Below are 23,134 nucleotides of genomic sequence, written 5' to 3'. Positions count from 1 at the left end.
CGTCGAGTTCATCTTCATACGCATGGATGAGTTCAGTCTATGACTCGCCAAGTTCCCCCCTGAATTCGTCGAGTCCGTCTTCATGTGTTTGGGACATTGTCTTGAACTCACCGATTTAGTGTTGGATTAGTGTCTACGTCCATAACTATTTTGGTATGTACTTGACCCGATAGTGCATGGTCCTTTTGGGTTGCTTTCACCAAAACAACTTGATAGGATGAATTATGGAGAGAAAGGATTAAATATGATTTATTAATATATTATGAGAATAATATATTAAAGGAGAAATCATATTGTTTAATTAATATTAGTCAAGAATTAATAAGAATTAAGTTTGTGACTAAAAGAGATTAATTAAACTTAAGGGACTGGAATTGTAATTATAAGATAATTGCAATTGGGCCATGGATTGCTTTATATTATAAGGGTGGACGAATTCTACGGGGAAACCCATTGAAATCGTCCAAGGCCTTTAAGGAAAGGAGTCCATGGGTTGCTTAGGGCTTAAGCATCCAAATTAGGGTTTGCTTGTTAGATAACCCTAATAGCCTCACTATTTAAAGAGCCCTTATGCCCAAAAACGTGGACAAGCTTTCTTCTAGGGTTTCCACAAGTTTTGGGCAGCCTCCTTCTCTTCTCTTCTTCATCCTCTTGCTCTCGGTGTTTGTGAACCATTAGAGGAGTGACATTTGTGACTCTAAGCTTTCTAAAGTCATTACAAGAAGGAATTGTGATTGTTATTGCTACATAACAATCAAGGTAATATCTTAAACCCATTCTTATGTTAATATGATTACTTGTATGCTAGAATTAGGGTTTATAGTCTTGGATAACTTGCATGTACAATAGAGAAACCTAGATCCAAACATTAGGGGTTTGTATGAGCACATAGGATGTTCTTATAGCTAAAACCCATCAATGGTATCAGAGCCTTGATTGGTTTCTATTGTATTGATGCCTTGAATGTTTGTTTAAGTTGAAAAAATTTGATTTTTGTGAAACTGCCTGATGAACTCGACAAGTCCCATTATGGACTCGGCGAGTAGGCCCCTACTCGGCGAGTCCATATGGGTACTCGGCGAGTTCGAGCGTCAGATAGAGGGGATTTCGGGATTTCTTGCTGTTTTTCTCATGGATAATTGCCTTATCTGTTTTAGATCATTAAATTCCGATTTTAATCATATTTATGAGTATATCCTTGATTAAACAAAAGATAATTACCAACTGATTAGATAATAACTTCCTTGTATGATTAAAGTTGATTATTTGTATTAATTGGGTAACTTATTTTGCAAGAAATTGAAATTAGGTCAAATATAGATAATGACAAATTTAATTGTTTAATTTATATTATTTGTTATTTGATCCTTGTGTTATGAAAAGTTTCAAATTTTCCCCTTTAGGTCTTATAGTTTAAATTTGAACTCAAAAGTTTTGTTTTTGAAATTTAAATAGTTGAAACCCTATTGTTTTGAAAAGGTTTCAAAACTTGCCCTCAAGTTTTGGAATTTAAATTTTGATTAAAAGTTTAATTTTGATGTATATTTAAATTCTAAACCTAATGTTTTGAAATGTTTCAAAACTTGTCCTCAAGTTTTGGAATTTAAAAGTTGATTAAAAGGTTTAATTTAGGAATGTTAAATTCTAAAACCCTAGTATTGTTTTGAAAAGTTCAAATCACACCCTTATGGTTTTATTAATTAATTAAGGTGTATAATTAAAAGAGGTTTAATAAATCCATAACTTTTTGGTTTACAATTTAATTGAATTAAAAGTATAATTGTTAAATTTGACCTCCTAGTATTTTAAAAGTGTAAAATACACCCTATACTATATAACATTAAAAGTCTAACATTATATATATATATATATATATATATATATATATATATATATATATATATATGAGTAAAAGTCAGTCTTACCGTTAGTAGGCCTCATTCACGAAGCTGGTCTATAAGGGGTGTTTAAGGAAATTGCCTATAAAATGGCGATTGAATGGGTATCCACTCTTACCCACCGCACTCTTGACTAGTGGAGGGTCGTTAGCTGAATGGGTAGGATAGGACAAAACCTTCCATTATAAGTTTAATGAAATACAAAAGTAACTAAATGTTTTACAAATTCCCAATCTTAGTTACTTAGGCAAAAGTGAATTGATGCAATTCCATGAAATTACACTTTGTGCCCTTGCGAAGACGTTAGTGGAGCGTGTGTGGTTAACCGGCACACTAAATGGTTCCAAGAAAAGGTAGCAAAGGGTGACTTAATGTTTGTCATAGTTCGGTGGAGCGTGTGTGGTTTACCGGCACATCGAATAGGTGACTGTAACATGTGAGGGCACCATGTAAGTTTGCATGGTTATTCACACCCGCTTTGTGATCCTCGGCATCCCAGTCACAAACTAGAGGGGCATATCGAGATTTAAACATGCCATTGAATTGTTCAATGAATCTCAAAGGATCTAGGAGTTTTCATAAATTTGAAACTTAATTTTCTTTTTCGTTTTTAATGGTGGAAATTAGTGAATCGTCATTCACTTGCCTTCAAATATTCTGCAACTAGATTACGACATCCCTTTTCTAGGTTGTAGCGTATTGTGTTGGGTCCTAGCCTTAGTATCTCACTTGGGTGATTTACTAAGGACTCAATCAATCAACTAACTTGAATTCGTTTTCTCCCGTTTTGTAGATGTCAAAGTATGACAACTATGGTCTTCCCAAATCTCGTGGAACAAGCATTCCGCATGAAGATGATATTCCACGATTTGATCGAGGAACAAGAGATCATGCTTCTCTTCCTCCACCTCCTCCAATTATTCTCCCTAACCCACAAGTTCGGAGGCTTGAAAAGTTCAAGCTCACTCTAGCCCTTTTGGCAGGTAAACATGAAGAGGGAAAGTCGGTGTGTGCACACGTCCTAGGGATGAAGTCACACATTGATAGGTTAAGAATGTTGGGATCCGTTGTCTGTGAGGAGATGGCTGTTGATTGGGTTCTTCAGTCACTTCCTAACTCATATAGTGAGTTCGTAAGAGAGTACTATATGATGAACTGCGACGTGACCCTTATAGATCTCACCTATATGCTTATTGCCGCTGAATCAACAATGGTTTGGCGTAATAGAAAAGCAAAGTTGATTGGTGAATCTGCCTTCAAAACCTCTATGGATATAGACAATGGTAACGAAAGACATGCTATGATCGAAAAGTTTGATCATAAGAGAAAGACAATGTCTGAAGTAGTTCCATGTCCTGTTCCAAAAGAGTCAATTTGCTTTTATTGCCAAGAGAAGGGGCATTGGAGACGAAGCTGCCCTATTTACCTAAGAGATCTAAGAGATGGGAGAGTCAAAATGTATGGCTCTGCTTTAGGTAAAAATCCATTGACTAACTCTTTTAAGCTTCTATTCTAGATTCTTAATACATAATGTGATAAGATTACAATTGATGTTTTGTAGGATCGAAGAAAAGAAAGGAAGCTTAAGGGAAGAAGTGAGCAGAATCTAACCGTGAAGGAATGGATTTCGATCGCATTACTTGAAGATTAGATTCTTGAGCTACTACTTAGAGTTAGAATGAGATTGCTAAGAAATATGCATAAGCATAGTTTTTTTTAATGAATTGCATTGTAATGACAAATTTTTCCACAATAAAATAAATTTTGATTTTTATATTATTTATCCATGCAATGGCGTATATGAAAAAATTGATGTTTGAACATTTCTATTATTAGCAATAATGGATTTGATTCTTAATTATGTTGTTTGTGGAAATGTCGAGAATTTACCAAATAGGGAGAGTTTCTCATCGCCCAAGTTTCAGTTGGACAGAAACTTGGAATCATGCAACTTGGTTGCACGATGAATGAGAAATTTCATATTTGGAAATTAGACTAATTCATTGACAAAGTGTCAAGTGAAAGGACTAGGAGATCGAGTACACAAAGTTGCGTGTTGATCAAGTCCACCATAAGAGTAACAAGATATTCGTCATGATTTACTAAAGGTTTAGTAAATATGATTATACTTATAAGATTAAGTGTAATTCTGAATTGATTGAAAAGGTTCAAATCAATAGCAGAACGAATAAGAAGAATCAAGTAGGCAGAAAGATAAAAGTTTCTCCATTCTAAGAAGAAGGGAGAGTGCCTTTTATGCTTTATGATAGGTCTTAATGATTAAGAACCATATCTCAATTGATCCTCTAAGTGAGTCTTAGTACAATTGTATGTCTAAGAAGAGGAATCAAGAATTGAAGAAATGGTTAAATCAAGAAGTCAATCATACTTCGTTCCAAAACGAATCTTAGAGTTAAGATTGTGACATTAGGTGAAAAGTATTAAGAAGGTTTATAGCATTCATCAAATGTGGAAAGTTGTGATGTCTTGGATAAGACAAAGACCAACTAGGACCAATTTATGAAGTGTTTTGATAAAAACTACACTAACTCTTGAATATTTGTTTGTCAAGAAATGTTTATTGACAAGAGAATCTTATATGTCAAGGAGTCGGTGGAGTCTTAATCAAAATAAACCTTATCGATCATCACTAGCACACGAGTTGAGGTTTATAACCTATCGTGTTGACATTATTTTGTTTATGTGCCATTCCAATTAAGTTAATTATGCATGTGAGTTCTATGAGTTCTCATTTGAATGCATAAAAGGCAAGGACCTTGATCAATGGAAAGTACATTGATAGGAAAAGGTGAGCTGCTTAATTACTTGGAATACATGGTTGGCAGCTGTGTTACCATAAGGCAAGAAGTCAAGATTAAGAAAGTTTGGTCCATATGAGTTTGAATTTGTCGTAAACTTTGGTTTTGACAAATTCACATGGATAGGAACACATACACCATTAAAATCTAAGTGTCATAAGATTCCCTCCTTCATGAAAATGACTATGAGGAAATGCTTTCACTAAGAGAGATTTTAAAACGATAGTGATTGTGAAAAATTGTATTCTCGAATTTGATTATGGTTACGGTATCCCTTTCCATGATTCGAATTGTGAGATTTGACAATTAGTCGGAATTGTTTAGACACACATATAAGCTATCTAAGGCAAAGGTATATAAGCTTAGATAAAGGATTATCAAAGCATTAGGTATTAGATACATGAACTTAAGAAATTCAATAAGTATTGTTTTTCTGAAAGTTAAGTTGTTTCTGAATACATGTCAAAGCTAGTGGGAGCATAAGTGTTATGTTTATAATAATCATCATGATAGTGGGAGCATAGATGTTATGATTGCATGATTATTATGGAAAGTATTGCAAGTTAGCAATATTAATTATAGAAAAACAAAAGTCATACTTTGCAAAGTTGTAAAGGTTGAATAGTTGTTTGGCTATAATTAAGGGAGATAATATTATGCTTCATTTCAAATCTAAAGGCTTAGGTTGTGGAATGTTAATAATTTAGTCAAGGAAACATAGTGCGTTCTTAAAAATTCGATTATGATTACGGCATTCCTCTTTATAGTTCAAATTTTGAGAACGTAGCACATAAAATATTATGGCAGAAGATTGATAAAGTATCGAATCTTCATGTAAGGCATTATGCATCGTGTCCCATACGCTTCGGGTATAGGATTGATTGCAAATGCTATAATATTTGACAATTCTAAAATTTTCCAAATGTCTAGCGCATTTAGAGGGAAAAAGGACAAGAATCGGTTTTGACTAAGATAATTAAACAACTATCAAAGGACAATCCAAAGTTCGCCGAGGATTGGTCGCTTGTGAGTAGTTGGAAGTATAGTATTGGATGGACCATATCGACATTATTATGAATATATAAGATTCAATTAAGAACGAGTTGTCATATGGAAAATATGGAAACGTGTCCATATTGGGAATTGAATATTGAAAATCTATGTCTAAATTAGAAACTTTTATGCAAAAGGATGTTCAAAGGAATGTACTTTGAGTGAGAGACATCATATCTAAGGAATTGTATTGTAACAATCTCCGATAGAGGACTTTGTAATTTCATTGGAAATAGTCATCGTGACTTTAGTGCAGTGACATTACAAAGGGATCATTGCATAAAATGTTAGAATCTATCATATTCCATAAGTGGCAAGAATTTGATATTCTTTCACTTGTGAAAAGGATTGGGAGTTGTGAAATGAGTATGATTGGAAATGTGTTCATTTGATCTATTTCACAAAGTAAGAACCATAGGTAAACATTGTGTGCATGCTATGAGCATGGGACAAGTGTAATAATTCAAGTAAGAAGTTGATTACCCGAAACAACAAATAATGAGTAATCGATATGGTGATACATAAAAGGTGTTTTTATTTATGCTCAACGGTTTGAGGTCGTATGGGATTAGTATTATTCTTGTGTTTCACTTTGCATGTTTTGACTTCCTGAATAATTTAATTGGTTGAGAACAGTCAAATTATTCGAACGGGCCACAGTCGTTCATATGTTGGAAGTAGGTATGAATCGTGAATTGGTGTATGGATTGTCTAAAGGGTATTAGACATAAGCAAATGTTTGCTGCAACGTTCATGAGTGCTTATGAATATGATTTGAGCATTCGATTAAACCCACGCTCACTTGGATCACTCCATGAATTGTATCACAAGTGATTAGTGAGACGATAACATCTTATATTCTTGAAACCGAGATGTGTGAGTTGTATCTTGCGAATCGGTTGCACATTGATAATATGTAAACGCACCAGTAACTTGGTGTTATAAAACATATTGTTGTGTGTGATTCGGTAAGTGAGTACAAGCGAGCATTGAATCAAAGTTTATCCGTTCCTTTTATCCAAAGTAGGATAAAAGCGATATCTTTGGGCCCCTCGATGATTTAGTGATGACAAACGTAAATGCTCGGCCGGGCTAGGGCTAATTTGATTTGTTCAATTAGTCAGCCATCATAAATCGGAATTCGAGAAATAGTACAGAGAGAATGATTAGAAATCATGTCTCATACGATATCTAGAATGGAGGAATATATGATTCCTTATCTAAAGGACACGCGTATCTGATAAGATCAGAGTTGACAATGGCTTTGGAAAGCTACGATTGCAGATCAGGATCTGAAGTCATACGCATAATAGTTATTGGACTTATCCAAGTGGGAGACTGTTGGATTAGTGTCTAAGTCCATAACTATTTTGGTATGTACTTGACCCGATAGTGCATGGTCCTTTTGGGTTGCCTTCACCAAAGCAACTTGATAGGATGAATTATGGAGAGAAAGGATTAAATATGATTTATTAATATATTATGAGAATAATATATTAAAGGAGAAATCATATTGTTTAATTAATATTAGTCAAGAATTAATAAGAATTAATTTTGTGACTAAAAGAGATTAATTAAACTTAAAGGACTGGAATTGTAATTATAAGATAATTGCAATTGGGCCATGGATTGCTTTATATTATAAGGGTGGAAGAATTCTATGGGGAAACCCATTGAAATCGTCCAAGGCCTTTAAGGAAAGGAGTCCATGGGTTGCTTAGGGCTTAAGCATCCTAATTAGGGTTTCCTTGTTAGATAACCCTAATAGCCTCACTATTTAAAGAGCCCTTATGCCCAAAAACGTGGACAAGCTTTCTTCTAGGGTTTCCACAAGTTTTGGGCAGCCTCCTTCTCTTCTCTTCTTCATCCTCTTGCTCTTGGTGTTTGTGAACCATTAGAGGAGTGACATTTGTAACTCTAATCTTTCTAAAGTCATTACAAGAAGGAATTGTGATTGTTATTGCTACATAACAATCAAGGTAATATCTTAAACCCTTTCTTATGTTAATATGATTACTTGTATGCTAGAATTAGGGTTTATAGTCTTGGATAACTTGCATGTACAATAGAGAAACCTAGATCCAAGCATTAGGGTTTGGATGAGCACATAGGATGTTCTTATAGCTAAAACCCATCAGTTAGCTCATACACTCGCCGAGTTCTGTGATTTCCAGGTCCTTAATGAGCCTAAACAACTGAGGGACCTTCAGTCTTAGCATCTGGTCCATCAACATAAAGGATTTGATGGAACATACATCCCGGCTTGCCGAGTCCCATGAAAGACTCGCCGAGTCCCTCTTTTTCCCAAACTATACAGTCGATTATAATTGGTCTTAGTGCATCAAAATCATAGATCTGACCTCCTAAAGTCCATTTTATACGTAAAGTTCCAATATTTCCGTCCATGCATGGGGTTTTTGGCTCAAAAAGCCATAAAAAGATGCATATAAGAAGCATGGGTTTCCCATGGCCATAAAGTTGGCACCTTTATGCCATGGGAACCATCAATGGTACTAGATCTGAAGTGTAACTGCAAACACACTTACAAAATTGGATTATAACTTCACCAACTCATTAAAAGGGTAGAAAATAGCTCCAAAAAGAGATAAAGGGTCAATGGTCAAGCTTTTAACCTTGAATGAACTGAGAATGAAGCAAAACCTCTAGATCTACTAGCTTCCACTTGAACTCCCAAGCTTCTGTCTTCTCTTCCAACTTCAAATTCACACAAAAGTCACAAAAAATCTCAAGAACACTCAAAAGAGGCTTAGGGTTCGAGTTAGGGATTTCTCTGGGTTGAGAGGAACAATGGAGGCTGGGTTGGGGCGTTCTAAGTTGTTTAAATAGGGTGCAAACCTCAAATATTAGGGTTTCATCCAGACAATCCTACTCGTCGAGTCGGTCTCCCGACTCATCGAGTAGGTCACTTATCCCACCAATCCAAAGTCAAGTCTACTTGACAAGTTGGGCCTCCAACTCGCCGATTCCTAGAGCAAAACATGAGTTTACTTTAATTAAAATATTTATCAGGAACCGGGTGTTACATTTGGGTTGCAACTAATAAAAACTTCACAATTGCAAATCAGTTCGAAATTTGATAAAACCTTGATGTCATTTTTATCTCCCTCTGTTTCCATCAAATCTATGTGAAAAAAATAATATGTCAGAAAATATAGTTAAAGCTACACATAATAAAAAGGAAATCAGTACATATAATGAACAGTTCATTCATCCAAAAGAATGAACCTCCTAAACATAGAGATCCGTACATATGGTTCTTGGGTATCTAAGTAAAAGAACAAATGACAATTATGTGCTCAATTGGTTGCCCTTTGATTTGAACAGTGCTTCATGAGTTGTCAGACGATAGTTAGTTACCTATTCTGTAATTTTAAACATAGATTAGAAAATTAAACCTCAAATTACGAAAAAGGGACTAAAATAACCTCCAATAACCCTTGTCATAGTTACATAGTCTTGCCTTTTCTTAATCACATCGGTTGTTATCATGAAAGATTGTTCCAGATTGACCGAATCTTTGGTATTGGTCTCAAGGAAAAGGAATCCCAAGCTTATCAGAAAATGTCTGTAGGGACATGAAATGCATGATATTGTCAAAAGTCACATGATGCACGGTCCTTGTGGTAGCTAACAAGAAAAAAGTCCATGTATGCAGGGTGTGCCAAAAATATGTCGTTTCAGATATCCTAGGCAATTCAATGAAAAGACATCACAAGGAGAGGACTCATATCCACTATATAGAAGGAGAAATAATGGAATTGAGGTGACTGTAAGAAAATACAACATTGGTGTAACAACGTAAATTTTCAAAACAAAATTTTCATTTCTTAAAAACATGTTTTCATCCAAAACAAGTCATAAAGATCCAATGTATCATATCATAATACAAATCATATAAATCCCAAGATCATAAATCCTCCATCAGTGTGTACATATCACGCCGGCGCCTTCCCACGGTCCTCGCTAGTACCTGAAACACATAACACAACAACTGTAAGCAAAAATGCTTAGTGAGTTCCCCAAAATACTACTTACGCACATACGCCTTTCCAGGCCATGACCTTCCGGTCCATGTGTCTCAAGGGACTTTCGTCCTGACCCGGTAAACCTTCCGATCCTACCCGCGTCGACCTTCTGGTGCACATCACAATGCCTTCCGGCCCATAACATAAAATGCCTTCCAGCCCATAACATAATGCCTTCCGGCCCATATCAAGCATAGCATACATAGCACATACAAACGGTTAACTTACCATATTCAATGCATACAACTCATAACATATCCGACCTCTCGGTCACACATAAATACCCTCCCGGGTACAATATAGTGAGAAGACTCACCTCGTAGGAAGTCTAGAACCTCACGTGCTCGCTATCTCTGAATCTCGAAACGAAGACCCAACCCCGCCTAATCAGAACGAAATATCATTCTAATTAATATAGACTTTCAAGACTAGGCTACACCCTTATCATTATCCCACAGAGGGGTAAAAGACCATTTTACCCTTCCTTGACTCATGTTGACCAAACCCTAAAATTCAACTGACCACAGTACGCGGGGCGTACCAGCTTCTGTACGCGGGGCATACATCGATGAGTCACAATCGGGGGTCGCAACCCCTTACGTTGCGCGTACTGGGGGTTACGCCCATCGTAAATCCCAGATTCGGCCATACCATATTTCTTGTCTTAAATGGTTAAGACACTCCTTCAACTTCCAGATCTGACTCTCATCAAGCCTCCTAATCCATAAAGTCGGAACCTTTAAGCCTTGGCATGGCTGTAAAGGATCCTACACCCTCTAATACCTTCCTTTTCACCTCCAAAGATCTAGATCTCATGCATGGCTAAATATATACGTCCAAGATCACATTTTTATGAACATACAACTCAAATGGACCTGGAATATGGTAGATCTAAGCCAATGGAGACTACTTGCTCATAAAGTCTCAATCTTTGGGACCAAAACCCTAGAAATTGGGTCATGAAGCATACCATAAGAACTACAAGGAAAGATCTGAACTTTTTACCTTAGGAAGAAGCTCCAACCTTTGCTTTTCACGGATCTACACTTGCACACCAAATTCTAGCCTCCACAATGGACTCCTCTTTCCTTTTGCTACCTTGAAATGACACCTCAAAGCTTAGAACACTCACAAACAAGCTATGAACGAAGGAACAACTCTCTTAGGGTTTCTTTCTAAAGGATGGTGGCCGAGGAACCAAGCCATCTCATTCCTTTTATAGCCAACAACTCAAATTAGGGTTTTGGGTCTGGACCGATTACGCCCGGTGTAACCTTGGGTACGCCCAGCGTACCCGATGATGACGTGTTTAAATGAGGCGCGCGAGTACGCGCAGCGTGCTCCTTGTACGCCCAGCGTACTCGCCCTACACAAAGGCCCAAAATGACAATAAATAAAGATGAAGGGCTAATCGGTTGTACCTGAATTTCGGCTGTTACAACTCTCCCCCACTAGAACCAGACTTCGTCCCCGAAGTCTTATACTGAAAACAACTCTGGATGTTGCTCCCGCATCTCCGACTCGGACTCCCACGTCAGCTCGGACCCCTTCCGATGCTGCCACTGCACTTGCACCAAGGGCACTTCCTTGTTCCTCAGAACCTTAACCTTTCGATCCCATATTGCCACTGGTCTCTCAACATAGTTCAGGCCCGCATCCACCTGAATATCCTCTAATGGAACCACAGCCGACTCATCGGCAATACACTTCCTCAACTACGACACATGAAAGGTGTCGTGAATCTGACCCAGCTTCGCAGGTAGATCTAAACGGTAGGCTACCCTGCCTACTCTCGCAATTACCCTGAAAGGTCCAATGTATCGAGGTCCCAACTTGCCCCTCTTCCTGAATCGAATCACTCCTTTCCAAGGAGAGACTTTTAAGAGTACTAGGTCACTAACTTGAAACTCGAGCTCGGACCGACGCCTGTCTGCATAGCTCTTCTGGCGACTTTGAGTGATCAACAATCTCTGCCTGACCTGTTGTATCTGCTCTGTCGTCTGAAGCACAATCTCCGTACTACCCATTACCCGAGGCCCCACCTCTCCCCAGCAGATGGGGGTCCAACACCTCCTCCCATACAACAGCTCAAAGGGTGGCATACCAATGCTCGAATGATGGATGTTGTTGTACGAAAACTATGCCAAGGGTAAATAGGTGTCCCAACTCCCTCCAAAATCCAAAACACACGCTTGGAGCATATCCTCGAGCGTCTAAATCGTCCGCTCACTCTGCTCGTCCGTCCGTGGGTGGTATGCGGTACTGAAATGTAGCCTTGTACCCAACTCCTCGTGAAACTTCTTCCAAAATATGGGAGTAAATCGCACGTCTCGATCTGAAACAATCGACATCGGAACCCTGTGCCGCGATACCACCTCCTTCACATACAACTCTGCCAACCTCTCAGCAGAAGAGCTCTCACTGATAGCAAGAAAATGAGCGTTGTTCGTCAACCTGTCCACAATCACCCAAATTGCATCGACTCCTCTCGCAGTCTTTGGCAATTTGGTGATACAATCCATGGTAATCTGTTCCCACTTCCACTCGGGAATCTCCAGCGGTTGCAGCTTACCATGCAGATGCTGGTGCTCGGCCTTAACTTGGCGATAAGTTAGGCACCTCTCGACGAACCATGCAACATCCCTCTTCATACAGGGCCACCAATACTCCTTCTTTAGGTCCAAATACATCTTAGTAGCCCCGGGGTGGATCGAGAACTTTGATCGATGTGCCTCCTCCATCAAAATGGTACGCGTCCCGCCCACACACGGTACCCAAATCCGACCCTGAAATGTCATAAGTCCCCGACTATCGGTAACGAACTCCGACACCTGCCCAACAACCCGCTCCCGCTTTCAGTTCTCTGGTCTCGCAGCCTCAGCCTGGGCCCCTCGGATGGTGTCCAATACCGGATTCATCACCGTCAATCTCATACAAATGTCTCGGATCGGGGTGCTCTCCGACCTACAGCTCAAAGCATCGGCTACGACATTAGCCTTGCCCGGGTGGTACAGGATCTCGCAATCATAATCCTTCACCACATCCAGCCATCTCATCTGGCGCATATTCAGGTTTGTCTGATCCATCAAGTACTTCAGACTCTTGTGGTCCGTGTATATGGTACACCGAACCCCATATAAATAGTGCCGCCAGATCTTGAGGGCAAACACCATAGCCCCCAACTCCAGATCGTGGGTGGGATATCTCGACTCATGAGGCTTCAGCTGCCTCGATGCATACGCTATAACGTGCCCCCTCTACATAAGCACTGCCCCTAACCCAGATATGGATGCATCACAAATACCACAAAATCCTCCATCCCTTCCGGGAGTGCGAGCACCGGGGCCTCGCACAACTTCTGACGAAGGGTCTCAAATGAGGACTGCTGCTCCGGACCCCAAGAAAATGCAACACCCTTCCGGGTCATCTTGGTAAGTGGCACGACGATCTTGGAGAAATCCCTAATAAACCTTTGATAATAGCCGGCCAATCCCAGAAAGTTCCTGATCTCAGTGGGTGATCTCGGCACCTCCCATCTCATCACTGCCTCAATCTTGGCTGGATCGACCAATATCCCTTTCTGGTTAACAAGATGTCCTAGGAACTGGAACTCTCGTAACCAGAATTCACACTTGGAGAATTTGGCATACAGCCTCTCCGATCTCAGAACTCCAAGGATCTCCCTCAAATGCTCCTCACGCTGCTCTCTAGACATCGAATATACCAAAATATCATCAATGAATACGATCACCGACCAATCCAGCATCGGCCTGCACACCCTGTTCATGAGATCCATGAACGCAGCTGGGGCATTGGTGAGCCCAAAAGGCATCACCACAAACTCGTAATGTCCATAACGAGTTCTGAATGCAGTCTTTTGGATATCTTCATCCCGAACCCTCATCTGATGATAACCCGACCTCAAGTCTATCTTGGAGAACCAAGATGCCCCCCTACAACTGATCGAACATATCATCGATCCTAGGTAACGGATACCGGTTCTTGACCGTCAACTTGTTCAACTCGCGGTAATCGATACACATCCAGTGTGAACCATCTTTCTTCTTGAAAAAAAGGATCGGTGCTCCCCAAGGCGAGCTACTCGGTCGAATAAACCCCTTCCCCAACAGCTCCTGAAGCTGCGAGGATAACTCATGCATCTCCGGCGGTGCGAGGCGATAAGGCGCCTTGGCGATAGGTGCTGCTCCCGGAATCAAGTCAATACAGAACTCCACTTGTCTTTCCGGAGGCACGCCCGACAGTTCCTCGGGAAAAACATCCGGGAACTCGCACACTACCGTAACCTCGTCTACCAAACTTGGCCTCCCAGTGGCCACTCGTGCGTCCATCACATAGGCTATGAATCCACTGCAGCCCTGCTGCAAACTCTGCCTCGCCCTGGCAGCCGAACAAAACGCTGACCCACACCGGGTCCCCTCACCATACACAGTAAGCACTCCCCCACTAGGGCCTCGTATAGTCACCAAATGTTTCTCGCAGTCAATGACCGCTCCAAACTTACTCAACCAGTCCATGCCCATGATGACACAGACATCTCCCATAGCGATAGGAACTAGGTATATAGGGAAATTGACACCAAAAATCTCGAGCACACATCCTCGAATCACGTCGGTGGCATATACCGCTTTCTCATCAGCTATGGAAACCCTCAGAGGTCGACTCATCACCTCTCGATCAATACCGAGGTGCTGACTAAAAGCCAGAGATACAAAAGACCGACTCGCACCCGAGTCAAATAATACCAAGGCAGGTACAAAATTCACAAGAAAAGTACCTACGTATATCATAAAATAAGCACAACATCTCAGCATAAAAAATAAATACACGAAAGAATACATACCAGCCACGACATCGGGCACCGCGCGGACCTCCTCCGCAGTCAATTGAAAAGCTCTCCCACGAGCCCTCGGGGCCTCGGCCTTCACCGGTTGAGTCTCAGTAGCCCTAGCAGCAGGCGCAGATCCCTGGAGAAACTGAGGACACTCGGCCTTCCGATGGCCGGTCTGGTTGCAATGGAAGCAAACCATAAATCCCTTGGGGAAATCCCTAGCGATGTGCCCCTCCTTGCCACATTTGTAGCAAGCTCCTGATCGACAGGCCCCCTCATGACCATTGCCGCACTTTCCGCAAGTGCGGCCCTTCTGACCTCCTATCCTCGAATCGGCGGACTGGGACTGAGCCGGCCGCCGATCCACCCGCTGAGACTCGGCCTCCTCCCTGGCTTGGGTCTCCAACTCGATCTACCTCTTCCGGGCATTTGCCTGGAGCTCAGCAAATGTCCGGTATGTCGAGTTCGATACGAACTCCCGAATGTCCCTCCTCAGTATACCCAAATATCGACTCATCCGTGCCTGCTCAGTGGACACCTGCTCAGGGCAGAACATCGCCCTCTCATGAAACTTCCGGGTGACCACAACAATTGAATCATTACCCTGCTTGAGGGTCAAGAACTCCTGAACCAATCATTCCCTCTCCACCGGGGGAACATACTCATCTCTGAACATGGTGGTGAATTTCTCCCAAGTCACCGCTGAAATCTCCTCAAGAGTGAAGTTCGCCGTCACGAACTTCCACCAATCCTTTGTTCCCAGGCGGAGCTGGTTCAAAGCGAACCGCACCCTCAGATGCTCCGGACATGAACACGTGTAGAAGCATCCCTCAATGTCAGCAATCCATCGCATCGCAGCGATCGGGTCCTGCGTCCCATCAAACTCGGGTGGCTTCGTGTTGCTGAATTCCCGGAACAACAATGAGTCACCTCCCTGAGGTCTGGCAGCAGCCACAGCTGCTGTAGCTGCAGCGGCCGCAGCCTCAGTCACCGCGGCATACCGCTCATCAAAAGTCTCCAGCAACGTGGTCTTGATAGACCCAAACATCTCCGAAATCTCGGCCCGGATTGCCGCAGTCACCTCATCGTGGATCATCTGACGAAGCTCCTCGTCACTCACACCGCTCGTCCCAGGTCTGTGGCGTGTCTCAACCATGATGCCTCTGAAATACAACATAAAAATATCAGAGACCCAATCGAGCATACTCGCACTCGATAACACAACCCTACTCGACCTCTGATACCCAAAGGATTCTTACTTGGACTGCCCACTGATCCGGTGTCTTCAGTAGTACGGGCCCTATACTACTGACTACACCGCATCAACATTCACCACAAGTCCTCCTCCTTGGACCCCGGATCACGAGTACTCTATGCTATGCACTGGCTACCTACTCGCTCTCAAAGCATCTCATAGCAGCAGATTTCCTCTAGACTAAGGCATCACAAATTAGGCCACTCTAGTCCTAATATGAATACCTAGTCTACTCTAGCATGCATAACATATCGTAACATATCCCATAACACATATTGTAAGGGTATTTTGGGGATTTTACCGTTCGAGCGCTGGCTGACCGTACACACTGCTTCATCCTTGGTTGTCACAAAATCCCTTATAAAATTTTATGCTTTTATTTTTGAAAATTTTTCTCAAATCCTCGGTTTGAGTTCAGTTACGCCCGAAGGTGCACCCGAATCCCTCAAACCAAGGCTCTGATACCAACTTGTAACAACGTAAATTTTCAAAACAAAATTTTCATTTCTTAAAAACATGTTTTCATCCAAAACAAGTCATAAAGATCCAATGTATCATATCATAATACAAATCATATAAATCCCAAGATCATAAATCCTCCATCAGTGTGTACAGATCACGCTGGCGCCTTCCCACGGTCCTCGCTAGTACCTGAAACACATAACACAACAACTGTAAGCATAAATGCTTAGTGAGTTCCCCAAAATACTACTTATGCACATACGCCTTTCCAGGCCATGACCTTCCGGTCCATGTGTCTCAAGAGACTTTCGTCCTGACCCGGTAAACCTTTCGGTCCTACCCGCGTCGACCTTCCGGTCTACATCACAATGCCTTCCGGCCCATATCATAAAATGCCTTCCGGCCCATAACATAATGTCTTCCGGCCCATATCAAGCATAACATACATAGCACATACAAACGGTTAACTTATCATATTCAATGTATACAACTCATAACATATCCGACCTCTCGGTCACACATAAATACCCTTCCGGGTACAGTATAGTGAGAAGACTCACCTCGCAGGAAGTCTAGAACCTCACGTGCTCGCTATCTCCGAATCTCGAAACGAAGACCCAACCCCGCCTAATCAGAACAAAATATCATTCTAATTAATATAGACTTTCAAGACTATGCTACACCCTTATCATTATCCCACAGAGGGGTAAAAGACCATTTTACCCTTCCTTGACTCATGTTGACCAAACCCTAAAAGTCAACGAAAGTCAACTGACCACAGTACGCGGGGCGTACATCGATGAGTCACAATCGGGGGTCGCAACCCCTTACGCTGCGCGTACTGGGAGTTACGCCCATCGTAAATCCCAGATTCGGCCATACCATATTTCTTGTCTTAAATGGTTAAGACACTCCTTCAACTTCCAGATCTGGCTCTCATCAAGCCTCCTAATCCATAAAGTCGGAACCTTTAAGCCTTGGCATGGCTGTAAAGGATCCTACACCCTCTAATACCTTCCTTTTCACCTCCAAAGATCTAGATCTCATGCATGGCTAAATATATACGTCCAAGATCACATTTTTATGAACATACAACTCAAATGGACCTGAAATATGGTAGATCTAAGCCAATGGAGACTACTTGCTCATAAAGTCTCAATCTTTGGGACCAAAACCCTAGAAATTGGGTCATGAAGCATACCATAAGAACTACAAGGCAAGATCTGAACTTTTTACCTTAGGATGAAGCTCCAACCTTTGCTTTTCACGGATCTACACTTGCACACCAAATTCTAGCCTCCACAATGGACTCCTCTTTCCTTTTGCTACCTTGAAATGACACCTCAAAGCTTAGAACACTTACAAACAAGCTATAAACGAAGGAACAACTCTCTTAGGGTTTCTTTCTGAAGGATGGTGGCTAAGGAACCAAGCCATCTCATTCCTTTTATAGCCAACAACTCAAATTAGGGTTTTGGGTCTGGACCGATTACGCCCGGCGTAACCTTGGGTACGCCCAGCGTACCCGACAATGATGTGTTTAAATGAGGCGCGCGAGTACGCGCAGCGTGCTCCTTGTATGCCCAGCGTACTCGCCCAACACAAAGGCCCAAAATGACAATAAATAAAGATGAAGGGCTAATCGGTTGTACCTGAATTTCGGCTGTTACAATTGGATAACAGATGGGTGGCTCCACACAACCCAAAGTTGTTAATGATGTTTAATTGTCATATCAACGTTGAGGTTTGTTCGAGTATAAAGTCTGCGAAGTACCTCTTCAAATATGTTTATAAGGGCCATGACAAACAAGTTATCCATATTGATAAATACCAAGAAAATATTGTTATTAATGTGATACAAAATTTTCAAGACGCACGTTATGTATCCCCTCCTGAGGCATTATGGCAAGTTTTTAGCTTTCCTCTTTCAAAAATCCACCCTTGTGTGATGGCCTTGCAAATACATCTCCCGAATCAATAGTTGGTTAGATTCAAAGACGGTGACATAATGGAATACATTGTTGATAAAGAGAAAGGAAAAAATTCAGTGTTGGCGACATTTTTCAAGAAGAATAATGAAGATTCGAATGTGAGAAAATATTTGTATAAGGATTTTCCCAAGCATTTTACATGGAATCGGAGCAACCATTATTGGAGGACCAGGGAACATAAATCAATGATTGGTCGACTTTTTATGCTAATCCAGCTGAAGGAGAGAGATACTACCTACGCTTGCTTTTATTTCATATTACTGGGCCTACCTACTTTGAAGATTTATACATAGCCAATGGTGTATTACACCCTACATTCCGAAAAGCATCTCTTGAAAGAGGTTTAACAGAGACCGATGATAATTTATCACAATGTCTTGTAGAGGCTTCATTATTTCAATTTCCCATCGCACTTAGAAGGTTATTTGCGACGATGCTGATTTTTTGTGAACCAGGAAATGTTCGCAAGTTATGGGACGACCACTATGATTCTATTTCTAACGATTATAGAAAACAATATGGATGTGTCGAACGAGTACAAAATATGGTCCTCATCGACATTAGAGTCTTCCTAGAATCTATGAGTAAAAAGCTTAGTGATTACAACCTTCCAAATGTCAGTGCACACATCGATTTACAATCAAGAGGATATTGTGAGGTGCATGAAGAATACTCTATAAATGTGGAATATGAAGACTTATGATATGTGTATTTTTATATATATTTTTATGCACTTTATCTTAATATTTTGGCCTTATTTACTCTATTTTAGAACTAAAAAGTACTCATAATACTTTAAATTATGTTTTGCAGCTATTTGTTGTCGATAAAGCACAAAAGAAAAGACTGAAGTGGAAGCCGGGCTTAGAAGCTAAAAGAAAGAAAAGAATGCTGAGGTAGCGAGTACGCCCCGCGTACCTTAAGGTTACGCCCCGCGTACCTGCTTGCACCGGATATACTTGATCGCGTGATTATCTTGAGTACGCGCTGCGTAATCCTAAGTACGCCCAGCGTACTTAGGTCGGCCACAAAGATTATAAATATCGATTTTTAGCTAACCAGGAGGGAGGATTCGACTTCTAACCTAATTTAGTCGACAATTAACTTCTGTTAAGCCGTTTTGAGGGTCTAGAAGGCGGCCGGAAGGCCGTTAAGCTAACGGAAGCGGAGATCGGAAGGATTGGAGAGCGGATACATGTCGATTATCATATGGTTTGCTGACGTGACCATGTTTAGCATTCCATTGTGGTACTTTTCTGCATTTAGTTTCTGATTTAGGTGTAAAAACCTTTTACTTTGTGTTTATGATTGAATGAAGTTTTGATTATTAGACTAATTGCTATATTAAATAGTTTATTTGTGTTTAATTTATCTTGCCAAGCTTGTTTGAAGATCCTCATGTGTTAATGATGATTATTTTCTGTTAATTGTTAAGTGAATTGAGTTGCTTGAACATCCGCTTGATTTGCTTGTCTCTTATGATTTTTGATGACCATCGAGATTATAAGACTAGAAATAACGAATGTGAAACTAGGATTAATTTGAGAATAAGTAAGTTAATGTGTGAGCCTTGTTTGATGACCATCAACAAGAGGTTGATTAAATGTTTACATTAATTAACTATATTTACAAGTCTTGCTTGATACGAACTGAATACTAGGAAGCATGTTAGTTTAATCAACTGATCACTGTTTGAATTGACTTGTTTGCTAAAGGATTAGTTATAGTGAACGCGAATCTAATCATTTTAGGAATCGGTGAACATGAATAAATGAATTTGTGTATGCAATTGTCTATGTTTTTAAAGTGTAATTTATCTAAACCAAAGTACCTGAAGAGATGTGCTTTCCTTGTTAGTTTATCGAGAGTTGTTAATTGCTAGTTTGAAATTTATTAAACCATTTTATTTACTATTTTCGTGTAACCTGTAACCTATAATCAAATATATTAAATTAATCCACCGTTCCCTGTGATCGACACCGACTTACCTAAGCTATACTGTAATCTGACTAGGTACACTGCCTATAAGTGCATAGATAGTCTAAGTTTGTTAGGTTATAAATATTAAAATTAGTGGGTACTTTTGTGCACATCAACTTACATGCGTGAGACTCTCTCAATCCACACCAGAAGTTTGCATATGATAAGATAATGAGGCATGTGGATGAAAATATTTTGGGTGTGTTCTTCATAGATGGAACCGGTGGAACTGGAAAGACATTTTTATACAAAGCTTTGTTGGCCAATATTCATGCCCGTGGTCTTATTGCACTTGCAACTGCCATGTCAGGTGTTGCAGCTAACAACATGCCAGGAGGGAGAACAACTCATTCATGATTTGGAATTCCCCTTAGTCTTGATAATAACTCGATGTGCAAGATCACTAAACAAAGCGGGAAGGCTCAGCTACTTCGCGAGGCAAAGGTAATCATATGGGATGAAACAACAATGGCTAAGAAGCAGGTGGTAGAAGCAGTTGGTCAGACAATGCAAGATATCACATATGAGAAGCTCCCTTTCGGTGGAAAGATAATGGTTATGGGAGGTGACTTTAGACAAGTGTTGCCGATCGTGAGACGTGGCACTCGAGCACAAATTGTGGAGTCTAGCTTACGGATGTCACCTCTATGGGCTTCAGTTAAAAGGCTTCGATTAATTATCAACATGAGAGCGGTAAATGGCCCATGGTTTTCTGATTTTTTATTACGGGTCGATGATGGAAGGAGGAAACATTGGACGAGCCCTTTATTCGTATACCTGTAACATGTCCATTCCATACACTGATAAAACTAATTCAGTGGACACTCTGATTGATGCAATATTTTCTTATTTGCAATCCAACGACACTAATTCAAAATTTATCATTTCGAGGGCGATATTGTCAACTAAAAATGAAAGTGTTTATGAAATTAATAATAAGTTGATCAAATGATTTTCTGGCGAGAATAAAGTTTACTAAATTTTTTATGAAGCGAGAGATGACAAAAATAACTTATATCCGATAGAATATTTGAACTCGCTAAATGTTAGTAGTGTACCCCCTCATTATCTTCGGTTAAAAACTGGGTGCCCAGTAATACTTTTGCGAAACATCGATCCTTCAAATGGGTTATGTAATGGCACCGGATTGATATGTTGAGCTTTCCAACAAAATGTCATTGACGTAGAGATAGCTGTTGCTTGTTGGTCAACATGCTCGAAAAAGAGTGTTTTTACCAAGAATTCTTCTATGTCCGTCTGACGATGAGATGTTCCCATTCAAACTAAAGAGAAAGCAGTTTCCAGTTCAGCTTAGTTTCTCTATGATAAACAATAAAGCTCAAGGACAAACAATTCCAAATGTAGGTGTTTATCTACCAGAATCGGTATTCTCACATGGACAACTTTATGTGGCGTCGTCCAGAGGAATATCACGTGTCAATACCAAGGTATTAGTAAAGACGGAAAAAACGTTTGATAATGATGGAATCTACACATCAGACGTTGTGTACAAAAAAGTTTTATGTGATTAACAAGGTACAATCAACAACTTATTACTTTACGATTTCTTCAAATATGTATCTTAGATGCTCATTTGATGTTTAATGCAGAGCTAGCAGATGAAGCAACATGATTGCAGATTGGTGTAGTTTATATATTGGACATGTTATAAATGTATAAAACTACGTGATTGCATATTGTTGTTATTTATATATTGTAAAATCAAGTATGAACTATTAGATGAAATTCCAAATATAGACTCAACTTCTGTTGTATTGTATGACTAAGCACCTAGCAAGAAAATATCCGTTGAAATGAATTATTCGACACAAAATAGTCTACCAAAATGTCGCGATGAATAGCTCACATCTAAAGGAAACTAATCATCATTGATAAAACTATCTTCCGAAAGAAACTCTTTGCCTCCTGGCGCTTAGTGCGGGTAAACGGCTAGTATATATATATATATATATATATATATATATATATATATATATATATATATATATAATTGTTGCATAAATCGCTAATCGGCCGCTAATTGGTGGACTAGCGATTAGGGATTAATCGGGGACCATTAATTATTAAGAAAATTATTCAAAAATTTATAAATCTAATTTTAATCCTACAAAAAAGCGATTAATCGGCGATTAGGGCCGATTAGGCCTGACTTTGACCTGCTTTGACCAAACCCGATTAGGTCCGATTAAGTCTGATTAGTCCGATTAATTATGAATTTGACCTGTATTGACCAAACCCGATTATAGTGACCGATTAGCAATAAATCTCATCGGTGAAGGTCTGATTAGCGATTAATCGACCGATTAGACCGATTTCTGCAACACTGATATATATGTATGTATGTATATATAGGAGAGTTCAATTGAGAAAAAAAAAAGTTGAGAATGGAGGAATCATTATCAGCCACATTTATTTTGTTGCAAAACATTTAGGCATACCGTCTGAAATGGATAACGGATAAAAGTATGTTTTCCAACCAAACATGTTTCCTTAAACTATGCTAATCATTACCTTAATATACACAAAAACATACTATTTTTTTTTGTTTTTTTTTTTATTTTTAGAAAGTCATTTTTAGTGAAAATTTATTTTAAATATATCAAAATTCATAATTTTTTATTCTTTATACATAAACATCCATATTGATATAGTTTTAAGATAAAATAAAAAATTTATTTTTTTAGAGTTTCAACTCTCGTTATTCTACATTCGTTATTCACTTATCAATAAAATATATGTTTATTTTTTTTAAAGTGTCGT

The 23,134-nt window shown here is 39.8% G+C and overlaps 1 protein-coding gene across 1 annotated transcript; it reads left to right on the top strand.

The window, feature by feature from the left end:
- The first annotated feature begins 20,821 nt into the window (after positions 1 to 20,821).
- Positions 20,822 to 21,885, top strand: LOC111912409 (uncharacterized). Its single transcript, XM_052767752.1, has 2 exons — positions 20,822 to 21,046; positions 21,547 to 21,885. Exons 1-2 carry the CDS (start codon positions 20,822 to 20,824, stop codon positions 21,883 to 21,885), a joined length of 564 nt encoding a protein of 187 aa, XP_052623712.1.
- The last annotated feature ends 1,249 nt before the right edge of the window (positions 21,886 to 23,134 follow it).

This window comes from Lactuca sativa, chromosome 9 (genome assembly GCF_002870075.4).
Source record: "Lactuca sativa cultivar Salinas chromosome 9, Lsat_Salinas_v11, whole genome shotgun sequence".
Lineage (NCBI taxonomy): Eukaryota > Viridiplantae > Streptophyta > Magnoliopsida > Asterales > Asteraceae > Lactuca > Lactuca sativa.
The sequence above is the reverse complement of the archived record's forward strand: the minus strand, read 5'-3'. Positions and strand labels throughout refer to the sequence as shown.